General features: G+C 41.7%; 1 protein-coding gene across 21 annotated transcripts in view; it reads right to left on the bottom strand.

Moving 5' to 3' along the window:
- The window catches only part of PARD3 (par-3 family cell polarity regulator), a 508,043-nt gene that overhangs the window by 213,523 nt on the left and 279,456 nt on the right, over positions 1-15,064 (bottom strand). For 20 of the 21 annotated variants that reach the window (XM_083188844.1, XM_083188831.1, XM_083188843.1 and 17 more), the window contains 2 exons: positions 8,771-8,960; positions 3,736-3,884 (listed from right to left, as the gene is read on the bottom strand). In XM_083188844.1, the coding sequence (XP_083044970.1) occupies positions 3,736-3,884; positions 8,771-8,960 (339 nt within the window). The remainder of the gene's footprint in view (positions 1-3,735; positions 3,885-8,770; positions 8,961-15,064) is intronic. The other variant, XM_083188826.1, reaches the window with a different exon arrangement.

Here is a 15,064-nt window from a genome sequence, read left to right as displayed (position 1 = left end):
AGAATATACTCATGCCACAAGCAGATGATGTAAAAGAAACAGAATTGTAATAATTGCATCTTGTCCGGTACACATGAATTTTCCCAGTCATTACAATTCATTGCTGTTATATTAATAATTTTATCAAGGGAAATTCTCAGAAGTGACAGCATCCTCCTTATTATGTGCAAATACTTGGCCACGTAAATGCCTGCAGACATTACATCGGGGGTGCTGTAATTAGAATGTAACATGACAATGGCAGAAGTGAGCCTTAGGTGAAAGGCTAGAGCGATGTACAGCACAGTGCACACAGACCCATGGGCCTAAATGCGGCGATGCCACGGCTGGGGGATGGTAAGTGCAGTAGATCAATGGGTGCAGTTTATGAGTAGATCAGATTTAAAGAAATGCAAATGCATATATTTAAAAATAGCATCATACACGTCCCAGTTATTCCCCACAAACACCAGAAACAGATGAGACATCACATATTATCAGTTAGGTGTAGGCAGGATTGCAATAACATTGACAAAGAGTCGGAAAAGACTTGGATCAGCGAATCTACGTCTTTTTCCGCAGAAACGGCTGCTAATTCGCAAATTTAGCGGACGAAGAGCTGAACCTGCAGCAGTGAGTCCTGCCCATTTTTTAATAGGTCCTGGGTGATATTTCAGAGTATCGCTAGATCGGCCAGCATGGACTACGCCCCCTTAGACTTTCAATGAGAAATATGTTTTCATTGCATGAAGCAGTGGGTGCGACAATGCTGAGAACCTGCAATTACAAGGGGACAGAAGCTCTGAGTCACTGTGTCATTGGCTCTCCAGGCTACAAGTGCAAAGACCTTATTCACCAATCAGTGGGCTGAAATAATGACAAACAGCAATAGTGTTTTATTAAAGGAGGCATGAAAGAATTAATGTGGGAGTAAATCTAGAGAGAGCTTTCCAGATCGTATGTAAATGGCCAAATTAAAGTAAAATAGGACTATAGGGTTAGGGAGTCCAAGCTGGGCACATCTTAATATAAACAGGCAAATATATGTAAGTAGGAGCATACGTTTATGTTGTGGTAACACTTGAAAGAAAAATTAGCAGATACACATGAAAAAATCCACAAAAGCCAGATCTGTGGGAATTTGTGTTTGAATGTTTTAGGGCATTTCAAATGTGCACTCCATTGAGCTAATGACTGGACAAATATTCCATGTAACATGCTACGGAATATGTGTGAACTATATAAAGAGCACTCAATGAATAAATAAAAAATGTGGGCACTCACTTTATGGAACTATTTACATTAAACAATGGCGGTATGTCCCTAAATAACATCAATAATTACAGTACATAAATTAACTTTTCACAGCACTAACTTTATTGTATTTGTTTTTTTTTTGTTTTAATCCGCATACATGAATTATTATTCAGTAACATTTCTCTTTCTGGAAAATAGTTCTATAATCTAAGGCGTTAATGAAATAATGACATGTATTTATCAGTTTTGATCTTTTGGGTTATGACCATTATGGTTATTATAGACACTGGCACATTGGGTCTCTGGGTGATGCAAATGTCCATGCCCGGCATAATTGTATCCAACCACACTATTGATTGGCCTCATTATTAAAGCTAAAAGTCTACACTGTGAGCCATTTAATCTGATTATCCCAGTGAAATAATACCTAGCTCTCCACTGGCTGGCAAAGTCACATTGCTTTTCTAAGTACTCCGGCACAGACAGTCAATTAAACTAATAGCTGCGGAGATTAAATCTAAAAGCAAACACTCACTTTCAGTAGTATGGAGCCTAATAAAACAAAAGTTTGCCCAGTTCCGTAGAATTTTAAAGGTAATATTTTGAAATCTGCTGCGTCAACGTTAAAGAATAGGCGTCAATAATTGTAAGGCTATGACCTAAGAAATATTTAGGATTTTACTAGGTGTAAAGGTTTTCAGGATGCAAAACACAAAAGAAAAATAATAATTCTTATGCTGTGTACACACGGTCCGATTTCCTTTCCGATGTTGACGATATAGTCAACATCGGATCGGCATCGGATCAACATCGGATGCAGATCGCAAGGGTTTAAACCCTTGCGATCCCGATCCGATCCCGATGCGCGTTCACATATCGGAAGCCAGAAAGTTTTGGCTGCCTTGTCTATATAGTGCAGATCTGCACTATATAGTCAAGATAGGATGCAAATCGGATGTGCCTTAAGATCCTATCCATGATCCTATCTGGTCAGATCGTGGATAGGATCTTAAGGCACATCTAACGTGTGTACACACCATTACATAAATTCTGCCTCAATTATGTGACAATAAGGGAACAGTTACATGATGTAATTTGACTGCTGTTAGCGCCGGTAGGGAACGCTTGCCGGCACTGACAGACAAAGGTAGGGGATCTCGAATAACCGCACACCATTGGTGTTTAGGGCAGCTTACTTGGCATCATATAGTAGTGTAATTGATAAAGGTCTTGGGCAATCTGCTTTACTCATGTTTTCTTTGGCATATCGTAATATTTTTTACCCTCCCGGCATGCATCATTTCGGCATTTTTATGGTATTTTTTGAGGCTCCATTCTTGTCTACATGGCAGCCATAATATCATTAAATACGGACCTATTATATATTTTATTTCCGAAATAGCAAAATTGAGTGTCTATGCAACTTATGGCATTTGACTTTAAAAAGAATGATCGTCATTCTGAGCTGGCACCTGTTAGACTTACGAGATGAACACATGGGCCCAGTGCCTGTAAAACCTACATAAGTTTACACATACACACTTTCCAACACAATGGGTCAGCAATTCCACAAGACCTGGTTATGTAAGCAGTTCCTGGTGGATTCACGCAGGCTAGAATATACAGAATATCGGTCCAGATGACAAGGGGGCTTCAGCGTACAGGAGAATGGTAAGATAGCATCTGTTGTGTAGAAAATGAAGCACACAGTCTAAGATCCCCAAGGGGAAAAAAATACTGTGAAAATATTATGATAATAATGAGATGCAAGTCTGATATTCTGCAGCTTGTGTTTCAGATAGCAATGCCATGATCCAGATCATCACATAGAGGGAGGATGACCTTTCAATAAGTCCCAGTAACTGCTTATCAGAAGGCAGCACAGCAGACGTCGCACACCCGGCCACAGCTTGCACAAATGCTGTATCTGTTTGTCTGGCACAGGCTGCCAGATCAGAAATAAAATTATATTTAGAGAATTAATTTACTTGCAGTGTGTAGCGTTGAGCCGCTTTATCTATGAACTTGTCAAGGAGGATAAACCCATATGTTATACTGATAATCATATCTTATACTGTATATACTAAATAAAACTGCCACCCATCAGACTTCAGGGTGGCAGCACCTTGTAAACCCATTTAATAAGGGGCATTAAAATTCCAGATAAAACTGCCTACGGATCTAATGTGCAGATAGATACACACAGTGATGATGGAAATATAACAATGGAGGAATTTTAATTAGAACTTTTAGGAATAATCCCTCAAAGCTCCTTTAACAGCTGACATTCTGGAAAATAAAAATATTCAGCTGCTCTCATGGTGAGGAGAAATACACCCCCCCCCCCCCCCAAACTTACAGAGCAATCAGGTATTGAATACATACATTTAGGACGATACAATAATATTGATAAATGAGATCTATCACATGATGCACTACTAATCCTGTAAAAACAAAGATTGATTTCAGAATACATTTTGAAATACGCAAATTTGTTACCTAAATCCATGCTCTTTGATTTCCGCGTTTTAACAAAATCGATTTGACTGGCATCTCCAAATTGCTTAGTGCGTTTCTCTGACATACTCTGGCGCCCAAATCCTTCTCTCTGGAAGGCAAGGGATGGGTCTACATCTGGGCTCAGCGTGCTGAGGGAGAACAATAAATATACAAATAGTATTAAATTACATATACATAATATATACCCATTCAAGTAACTGGGAGGATGTACTAACCACACACACGTACACGTCTTCGACCCACAAGGTGCTACCAGCATGTGGCTGGAGGCAAAGATAATAGAAGATCTGAGACCTCCAGAAGATAGACTTCAATTTCTAGCTTCCATGTACTGTACGTTATTCCAGCATTGACCCTTCCCATAGACCAGGCACGGCCAAACTATGACCCTCCAGTTGTTGTGAAATTACAAGTCCCATCATGCCTTGCCACAGTTTTGCTATTAGGGAATACAAAAAAAAAAAAACTATGGCAAGGCATGCTGGGATGTGCAGTTTCACAACAGCTGGAGGGCCACAGTTTGGCCACACCTTTCATAGAACATACAGAAAGATTGGATCCTGCAGTACCTGATCTTTCTACGTGTTGACCATTTTCCTGTACAGCGCAGATGGAAAACTGGGTACGCGAGCCCCGCAAGGGGACTCAGACGCACGGCCATGCTGGCGCCGTGAAACTACACAAGTACCGAAAACTGTCCAGACAAATTACAGCAATTATCAGTGTTTAACATTCCGGGGTGGAAATTTTTTACCAATTTATCAAGGGAGCCTAGTTGGGACAACTTTCCCTAACCACCAAAAGTCCAAAGATGTGACTTGCCAGAGAACGTGTGCATGTGCAGAATCAGTTTGCCAAGCACATAGAAACAGCTATATGAAGTATATAATTATACAAAAAAGATGTATAAGTATATACAAATGATTAAGCCATTTTATTTTAATGTCTATGTAACTATACACAGAGGTTAGGGAAACAGGGGGGGGGGGGGGGGGGGGAGATCTGCCGCATTACAAACAACCATTTTAAAAGGAAAATTTGAATGTTACCTTTCAGTGAATCTAGTTTTAGTTAAATATTTCTCTACCGTTTAGAAGTTCATTGGTCTGATGGTGTATCCCTGCTGCGAGGCAGATGGAGTAGCCAAGGAGGAACTGTGTTGTGTCTAAAGTACGTACATGGGAGTTGCAGATACTTCTGGAACACAGGAGGAACCTGCAATAAATACCTCCTGCTTAAAGCAGTTGATATGTCAAGCTGCTAAACGTGAAACTGTAAATGGAATTATCCAGTTATGAACCGGTACGGGGATTCAGTAATGCACACTCTGTATTATATATTGTTGTTAATAGAGGCTGAAAGTGCGACAGAGATGTTTGCTCTGTACGTCACAGCTTAAGTGTCCTGAAAGTCACCTTGCTCATCTTATTACTGAGCACTGTCATTAGGCTACACCCCACCAGCACATTCATCCCTCTCACTTACAATTATTAAAATATTCATCAGATTTCTGCAGAGAAGCATCTCATCCCTAAGACAGATTTGGGCAGAGACTAGACACCCGGTGACCCTGCATATTATTAACATTCCTGCTCATAATCCCTTCTTATTGCTCACTTTGTTTTCATAATATTTTCATGCAGGATTAGGGAGATAATGTCACGCTGGACAGCATACATTTCCCTTTGTGATTCAGAACAGCTGCCAGGCTTGTTTGCATAACCCTCGTTCTGTCCGCAGTGAATGCACCAGCGCTGCCTCTGAGCAATAGGTTGCACAGAACATGTTCCTCTTCTCTCTGTTTGTCTGTCTCAACCCGCGGGCCGCAGGAAATGGAACCAGTCTGCTTTGCATGTTTTTATATTTAGTACATGTTTATTTGAACCCTCTTTAAGGGCTACCAGCTATGGAGGTAATTATAACACATCCATATTACATTTTTGAAACGCCTAATTTACTTCCAAATGAGTTGCAACATAAGCAAATGATCTGGCAAATATGTTTCATGAGACAATTCACACTCCATAATTTAAGAATATTTTCCATCCGGACTAAGGGGGTGATTCAGGTTAGTTAGCAAAGCACATTTGGATTGCTACTGGACAAAACCATGTGCACTGCAGGTGTGGCTGATCTAACATGTGCAGAGAGAGTTAGATTTGGGTGGGGTGTGTAAAAATAAAGCCGCAAGTATTTACCCTGCACAGAAACAAAATAATTCACACAAATCTAACTCTCTCTGTACATGTTACAGAATGTGCTTTGCAAACCAACCTGAATCACCCCCTAAATTTGTACCATTCAAGTACAGATAGTCAATAAGACGGACACATAACATGCAGATCTAGGGAATACTAACGGATTCCGCTACTCACACTTGGACATTCAGTCTTGGATTACATTCCATGCACTCCATCTGAGTAATGCCTCTAGTGAGCAACATGTTGTCAATCAACAACACCCAAAATACCTCCTTAGTGGTAGTAGGTGTAACATGACGAGATACGGCAATTCTGCTTCATGTTTCATTTATGCAATATTATTCCAGACTGAATTTCCAGTTTTCTGCTGAATTACACTTGAACAGATTACCTTCAGGTAAAATACCAATGTCCTTTGTTTCTATTAAACAGTACAGTACTGTACCATTCAAAGGTGGCCAGCAGAAATTCATGCCACTGCCTATGTACGCTGCCGTCAGTCACCGCAATGAAGGATAAAGCAATAAGCTGGGGGAAGTATAGTGAGCTGAAGACATGTAACTTATATAGAAAGGCCATGGGAAGGGGCAGCCGAGATACTTTTATTTTATAATAGAAATTCCTCATTATTAAGAGATTCAATAGAAGCTTAAGCAATAAGGTGGCAAACAGGTAACCGTGAATGTTTTCACCAGCGACACCGCCAAATAACAGTTTATTGGATAGATCAGAGCTACGTATCCAAATATGGGATCTGGGAGTACAGGACATGCCACCCCACAGGGTTTCACCACTGACATCTGTAATTGTTCAGGATTCCTTCCTGCACTGCCTTGTGTCCCCAGAAGGGTTAAGAACCAATGGATTAGAGGACTATAAAACATTGTATGTCTATTCATGACAAGTACACTGTAAGATACAGTATATAAAGATAGTTTGCAGGTAAATCCACAAACAACAGGATGTGCTGATCACTGGATATGGTGGATTATAGGCAGTGTAAACGGACCATGCTGTATATTAGGCTTCAGAAGGAAATAAATGACTCCTGTCCATGAGGATTACGTGTGATTATCTGGGGTTACATGTGCTTCTCTGCATATGGTATAGTCTCATAAGAAATCGTAACATGGCATCTTCACTTACTTTCTGTACCAAGCCACTATTGTCACCCTACATGAAGACACGGCAAGCTCAGGATCAGTACTGCTACATGAGGACACGGCAAGCTGCGGATCTGTACTACTACATGAGGACACGGCACACTGCGGCTCTGTATTATTACATAGAGGATGTGGCAAGCTGCGGCCATGTACTGCTACATATGGACACAGCAAGCTGTGCTCTGTACTGCTACATGAGGACATGGCAAGCTGCGGCTCTGTACTGCTACATGAGGACACGGCAAGCTGCGGCTCTGTACTGCTACATGAGGACACGGCATGCTGTGCTCTGTACTGCTACATGGGGACACGGCAAGCTGCGGCTCTGTACTGCTACATTGGGACACGGCAAGCTGCGGCTCTGTACTGCTACATTGGGACACGGCAAGCTGCGGCTCTGTACTGCTACATGGGGACACGGCAAGCTGCGGCTCTGTACTGCTACATGAGGACATGGCAAGCTGCGGCCCTGTACTGCTACATGAGGACACGGCAAGCTGCGGCCCTGTACTGCTACATAGGGACACGGCAAGCTGCGGCTCTGTACTGCTACATGGGGACACGGCAAGCTGCGGCTCTGTACTGCTACATGGGGACACAGCAAGCTGCGGCTCTGTACTGCTACATTGGGACACGGCAAGCTGCGGCTCTGTACTGCTACATGAGGATACGGCATGCTGCGGCTCTGTACTGCTACATGGGGACACAGCAAGCTGCGGCTCTGTACTGCTTGTTGTGCCCTGTTCAGCTTAATTACAGAAATGTGGCATCATCTCCATTGGCAAATAACATGATTGGCAAAATGTGATTTTGTATATTTTCTACAAGCATCCAAAATGAATGACATAACAGACAGCAGAACAGGAATAAAATAAAATGGACATGAACATGTAATTGTAGGATAGCTGGCTATTTGATAAAATGCAGGGCATCTTGACATCAGTGTAGCCGGGTTACCACAGGCCATGCTTGGCTCTGTAGTACTACTTGGAAAAACCAAAAGGACCAACGCAGGTAAGGCCGACTGTCATCTTGCTGACGTACTGAATGGAAACTCCGGAGAGGACCAATTGCAGAAGCTGCATACGAGTCTTACTGCTTGTGTTCATTACCATTACAGCCTTAGGAGGTGGCTCCACAGAGGTTTATTTTGCCTATTGATGTATTTGCCATAATTACTAGACTTGCAAACTAATGTGCAATTCCTCAATTATACAGGGAGGACTTTTGTCTTCAGACTGTCTCATTATTATCAAAATCATGTTCCCGATCATCTCTTTGGGAATCATTAAGCTTTGAAAGCTTTGCAAACCTGAAAAGTAAAGTGAGGTCTGTAGACAAAATGAGCTACTGTATGCATGTATTAGCGGGTTTCAGCACTGCAGCACTACGGCCTCTATCATCCACAACAACAACAACAGGAGCATTATGCTTGGGGGTGGTTGGTGCAGAAGAACATTGTGGCACACTACATTAACCTAGATTACAGATGTTGCATGAAAACAATTAGTCTGGTAAAAAAAAAAAAAATTGTTTGTATGGTAATTACAACCCTTTAATGAAACCAGTGTTTTAGCACAAACGAAAAAGATTAAGCCTAAGATTTACCACAAATGCGACTGCATGATGGATAACATAGCCAAGCATTACCTCTCTGTAGATTCACTGGTTACAGTTTTCGACCAGGCTCCAGCAGAATCTGTTATGCATCCTACATCATCATGAGAGCTGGAAGACGATTGGTCGGAGAGCTGGGAAGGAAGCAGTGGGGCTCGGTCATCTTCAATAATCACAGTGTCATCTTGAGGCATGTTCACTGTTGGGGAAAACTGATATTTACCTGCATAAAGCAGACACAGCATTAAGTAACAGACACAAAGCTTGACAAAGCACTTCTAGTAGGAAGCTAACTCTCATGTCTGCATGTACATTGTTATTCACTCAGAAACATGCACAATTGTATTTATTCAGATTGTGAAAGCTGAATGAGTTCTGCTTACTGGGAAGTACATCTACATAAATAAAGCAAGCTTAGCAAACCAATACTATCAATTTTTTGTGGAACTACAAATTTCAGCAAACAAAATATGAATGTTAAAATGGTAGAATGGGTGGAGGCTCCTTTGCTGTCCGAAACTGCAAGTCTAAAGGGGCCTACACATGGGGCGATGTACTGAGCATTCTGAGCGATACTATAATCAGTCAGCACACAGCAAAGCGTCAGCACTGTGTGCTGAGTGCCAGTGTTCTCCGGTGAAAACACTGGCCCTGACCAATTAGTATCCAGCATGCTGGATATTAATTGGTCAGGGTCAGTGTTCTAACCCCTAAATCGCTCCGTGTGTAGCGGCTATCGCTATGGCCCCTACCCACGGAGCGATGTAGAAGCATTTTGTAAGCAATCTAGTGAGTTCGCTTAGAAAATGCCCCTAAATCGCTGTGTGTAGGCCTCAGCTTGCCAGAGTAGCAATGTGCATGCTGGAACTTATAGTTCCTTAGGAACTAAAGAGCTCTATCAGAGGAGCAGTACAGATAGCATCACAAGTAATTTATATACAAGAATATGTATAACCAATAATAGACTAAGAGTGGATTCAATTGCGGACAGTATTTTTTTTTGGTGGTAAAAACGGGACTTTACAGCATTTTTTTTCCCGGGCTATCCAATTTGTCGGTTTTAACTACTAAAAAAAAATGATCTGTTTTCGGGTAAAGTCCCAGATAAGTGTCGGTGTCTGGCTGCCTACGAGGCCAATTGATTAGCCCAAGGGATCTTTGAGCCCACAGTAAATTACTATAGGCAATTGAATTCCCCCGTAATAGTTTTAAGGAGAAACTTAATAGTATTATCTAATGTTCCTTTTCTCCTGAAGGAGAATATAATGTCACTGTGGTTTTCCAGTCAGCAAGCTTGTGAACAAACATATTCTATTCCTGCTTGTGTACAATACTCCCTTTCCAGTGCTTTTTTTTTTGTCCAATTTACTTTGATTGCTTCATTACATCTGTATACCCCCCTTGACACTCAAAAGTAATGTACCCGAGTCATCTTCTAACAGAGAAAGGAAATCCAGTGCATTTTAATGGCAAGGTTACGTCAAAATAGGCTTTGCTAAAATAAACGGTTACTAATTGATCTGGATCTTGAGGAACAGAAGTGATCAGTGGCCCCGAGGGTTATCATTAAAAGTAAAGTTTGGCCCCGTGCCTGGAGACATAAAAGCTTTGCACCGAAATTTCACTATGTTAACAATGTGGGTTTCAGAACATCAGTGTGTAAATGTGCGTTTTTGAAGTCTCCTGTATTCATACACACAGGGATAAGGTAGTGATGGCCCATTTATGATGAAAACTAGAAAAAAATGTATTTATTTATTCTGTAACAAACATCTGGACTCTGGGACACTTGCAGTCAACATGTATGATTTTAATTCCATTTACACGTACTGCATTGTAACCCTCCAGGTGGCAATTTTATATAATTTTGTTAGCACTTTTATCCCTTTTCCCCAATTTTCTTTCTTTCCTTCCATTAGTATAGATGCAGCAATTGAATCGGAGAACAGTCCATCTCAGTGAAACAAGAAGCCTATGGAACACATGTGGCCCTACTGAATGGAGCAACTGTTCTTCGGTGCTCGTAACAGATATTATAGGATGATCTTACGTTATGTAGATCTCTGTAGAGGGTTATACTGTGAATGGGAGAATGGAGTCAGAAAAATGTAGCATGTGTTAACAATGTGGGTTTAAGAACATCAGTGTTCACCTGTCCATCAGTCATGGACGAGTCAACTACCTGAAAACTGGTGCTCTGATGTCATATGATCTAGAGCTCCGGTAGCCAACCCTAGTCCTCGAGAGCTACCAACAGTGCATGATTTGCAGGTCTCCTCACAGAATCACAAGTGAGCTAATTAGCTCCATCTGTGTATCTTTTAAAATGTGTCAGTGATTAATGAGTGCAGCTGTGCAGCAGCTAGGTTGTCTGGAAAATGTGAACTGTTGGTAGCTCTCGAGGGCTAGGGTTGGCTATCACTGATCTAGAGGGAGATTCTCTAAACTAAAAATGCGGTAAAAACCCCATTATCTGGGTTTTTACCGCATTTTGGGATGCTCTAAGCATCCCCAGCCGGGTTATCGCGATGGGGGGCATCGCGGCCCATAGAAGCCTATGGGCTTCTAACGCGACCCACCGCCGCACCGACCCCCCCTCACCTGTGTTCGGGCAGCACAGCTCTGTGCTGCCCGAACCGGTGACCTCCTCCTCCCTGCACTATGATCCTCTTCCGGGTGCAGGGAGGAGGAGAGTCCGGCGCAGCAGCAGCGCTGGGTAAGGGAGGGAGGGGAGAGCCGCCGGGTTCCGGTGGGACCCGCTGACTCTAACCAATGCTCTTCAATTACCACTGGATCCCAGATTAATTAAAAACACGTTATATTTAACTGCACATGACTTGCACTGCTCAGAGAACAGCATGTTTAAGAATGCAATGTGAGCTTAATTATTAAATATTACCATAACACAATAAACAGCCAAATAAATGAACCCCAAAAGAACATGGATGCCCTTTATAGGGAGAGATTTATGAAACCTTCCTAAAAATACAAGAAAAATAGATAAATATAGAAACCAAACCAGGTTCTAACTACCATTTATCTAGTACAATCTATAACTAGATAACTCAAATCTGATTGGTTAATATAGGCAACTTCAACACTTGGCCTCTTTCGAAGGTTTTCTAAAACCACCCTCTAATTGGGCAACCCTGAACAAAAATAGCACACTGGCTGGATACAAAATGGGGTTGTCTCCCAGAGCTGCACGAGGAATTATTACCAACAGAAAATAATTTAATCAGATAATAATGTCAACAATTCCAGCAAAATCGAAAACGGCATGTAATGTTTACCAACATAAAGTCCTGCTTACTTGAAAACATAAAGGGCAACTTATGAGGCCGCCACAAAAATAATTATTTTTCTTAATTATAATCTTAATGAGCTCATTAGAAACATTGGAATTTAAATGATCTAATAGCTCAGCTTACATTTTTGTATTCAAGGAAAAAAATAATAACTTGCCAATGGAAAAAAAAAGAAGAGTTTTTAATGTCAGGAGCAATTTTAATCAAACAGCTCATTGTGTTTTAAATTTGAAAATCCTTACACACTAATCCCATGATGAGCTAGTCGGTAAATCCAAGTTCTCCTGTGGCAAGACAAGTCTTTATTAACTGGGTCTGTTAAGGGAAAGCCGGATTGCTGCAGAGCAAGCGCTAATAACATCATTGGCCACAGGGGACTATGGGAGCAGCATGGTGCTGCATGCTAACAAAGGATGCAGAAAATTATCTATACACTTTCAGAGCTAATGCCCTGAAAAATAGAAAACCCAAGCAAGCCATGGATAGCACTCCAATGACCCATTCTCCAGCCTCACATTTCCATGTACACCAGTGCTTCTCCTTGTAAAATGCATACTAGACACTAATGGGAACATTTGGAACAATTAAATGCAAAGGTTCATGTAAAGTTCTAAGGTCACACTTTTCTAATGTTTGCCTGTGAGTTTGTCTACTCAAATTGAGAGCAAGTTCATCATATTTATTGATGATTCCCAGCACAGATCACACAGTGCAGGTATATCTGTTCAGTTATTACTGTGTGAATTCATTGTATTTGGGCAGCACGGATGGTGTAATGGTTAGCATTACTGCCTCGCAGTACTAAAGTCATGGGTTTGATTGCAGCTATGGTCCCATGTGGAGTTTGCATAATCTACCCATGGCTACGTAGGTTCGTTCTGGGTTCTCTGGTTTCCTTGTAAAATCCAGAAATATTGTGGAGTTTGCATATGCTCCCCATGCCTGTGTGGGTTCTCCGATTTCCTCCCACAACACAGTAATATACTGTGTGGAGTTTGTATGTTCTTCCTGGTTTCTCCAGTTTCCTCTCACAATGCAGTAATACACAGTGTAGGTTTGTATATTCTCCCTGTGCCTGTGTGGGTTTTCTCTGGCTTCCTCCCACAATCCAAATATATTCTGGTAGGTTTATTGGCTCCGAACAAAAAATAAGTCTTGTGCAGGGACGTGCAGTAAGGGGAGGCAGTGCCTCTCCTGTCATTAATGATTAACATAATAAAATAATATAGAGAAAATGCTTATGCTCTAATCAATTTTACCACATTTTTTTTATTGGTTTCGGAGGCACCAAGAGCAGTCCCTCCCACTGTCAATATGAAATTACCAAAAACAGGTGGAGGCAGTGGGTAGGGTCAAGTAGCAGACTGTCAAAGCCCATTCAAAAAAGGTCTATAAGCGGCACCTAAAAAATTGCCTCAGTGATAGGGACGTGCTTTCTGCCTATATGAAAGCATGGCCATATTACGGAGGCAGATGCGATTGGGCACAGTAGCGGAATGCTGGGCAGACCCCGTGGTGATTTGGTAGAGCCAGCGCCAATGGGGTCTATGGGGATCGCTGGGTCCGGGTTTGTTCTGCGCTGACAGGCAGGAGCTGTTCTGCCAGACTCTGCTGCTTACGCAGGCGGCAGCTCCCGCATCTGCCTGTCAGCGCAGAAGCAACCCGGTGCCTCACCAAACACTAACATCACCGCAGGCCACTGCTCTAGTGTGCATGTACATGCAATAGGGAGTATAGATTGTAAGCTTGACTGGGGTAGGGACTGATGTGAATAGACAAATAGTCCCTGTAAAGTACTGTGAAATAATTGTGTGCTACAGAAATAACTGTTAATAAAAAATTGCACCTATTTTAAACTGTCAGCTAGAACAGGTAATATCTCAGATGTTTTGGGATTAGTGAATGAATACCTCACTTAACAGACAACTATAAACCCAAAAGAACTGGGTGATATAACGACGAAACACAGAGTGTTTGAAGTAATAGAAGAACCTTACTGGCAGTACTGGTGGGTTGGGATCATTTGGTCTACAGCAGGGGTGTCCAAACTTTTTGCGATGAGGGCCATATTTGAAATATACACATATACAGAAAGTGACAACACTAAAAACGGTAAATCACAGGGGCAGTTTGCCATTGACTTATTTTATTGCCCAGATTGTGTTAATAATACCCCTTTCACATCACAAATGCTTTTGCAATTAAAGGTCCCCCACAGCTACCCGGTAATTTATTATTATTATTATCGTTTATTTATATTGTGCCACAAGGGTTGAGCAGCGCCTGACAATACAGAGATTAGCACACAGAAAAAACCCAGGTTGGACACACGTTATTTGTGCGTTGTGTAAGGGGTATTAGTGTCTGTTTTAGCCACATATAGCAGCAAAACTAAACTAAATTGAAGCAATGCGAGAAGTCCTGTTTAATCACTTAAACGGGTAACTTTTTTCACATTCCAGATCTGACACTGAAATGCCAACGCAGGCAGCTAGTGATGCTCGACATGAGCAGCAATTGAATAGCTCAGTCAGGCACGCAGAAGACTCAGCTGTCGGAGTTAAAATTTCATTTTTTGGCCAAGAGTCTTCTTAAAAATGTTCCGGTTTTCATAGTAGATGCACTACTCTGACAGCGAGGATTCCCCCAGAACGTTGAATAGGGTGAATGGCCGGAGCAGGGGTTAAACGGTCAGGCCGCATTGAATACACCCCTCAGACTGTATTCAACTTTGAGTAAGTTCCTTACAAGTATGAGTAGCTATTAAATGTAATGTAAAATGCTCTGTACATTTATAATTCTATAAGAAAGCATTGCCGATTAATCTAGATGGGTCCATGTTAAATGCATATCCTCTAAAAGTAGAGGCGACAATCAGTATTCTCATAAAGAATGGCCCAGTGTTAGACCATGTACCCATATCACCAGTGTCAATGAGGAAACACTTACCAATGATGTCCGACACTGTGGGGGAAATTTACTAAGATGGGGGTCCTATTTCACATGGGATGTTGTTACG

Source organism: Crinia signifera, chromosome 5 (genome assembly GCF_055691185.1).
Source record: "Crinia signifera chromosome 5, ASM5569118v1, whole genome shotgun sequence".
NCBI lineage: Eukaryota > Metazoa > Chordata > Amphibia > Anura > Myobatrachidae > Crinia > Crinia signifera.
Note: the sequence above shows the minus strand (reverse complement) of the source record. Positions and strands in the feature narration are given on the sequence as shown.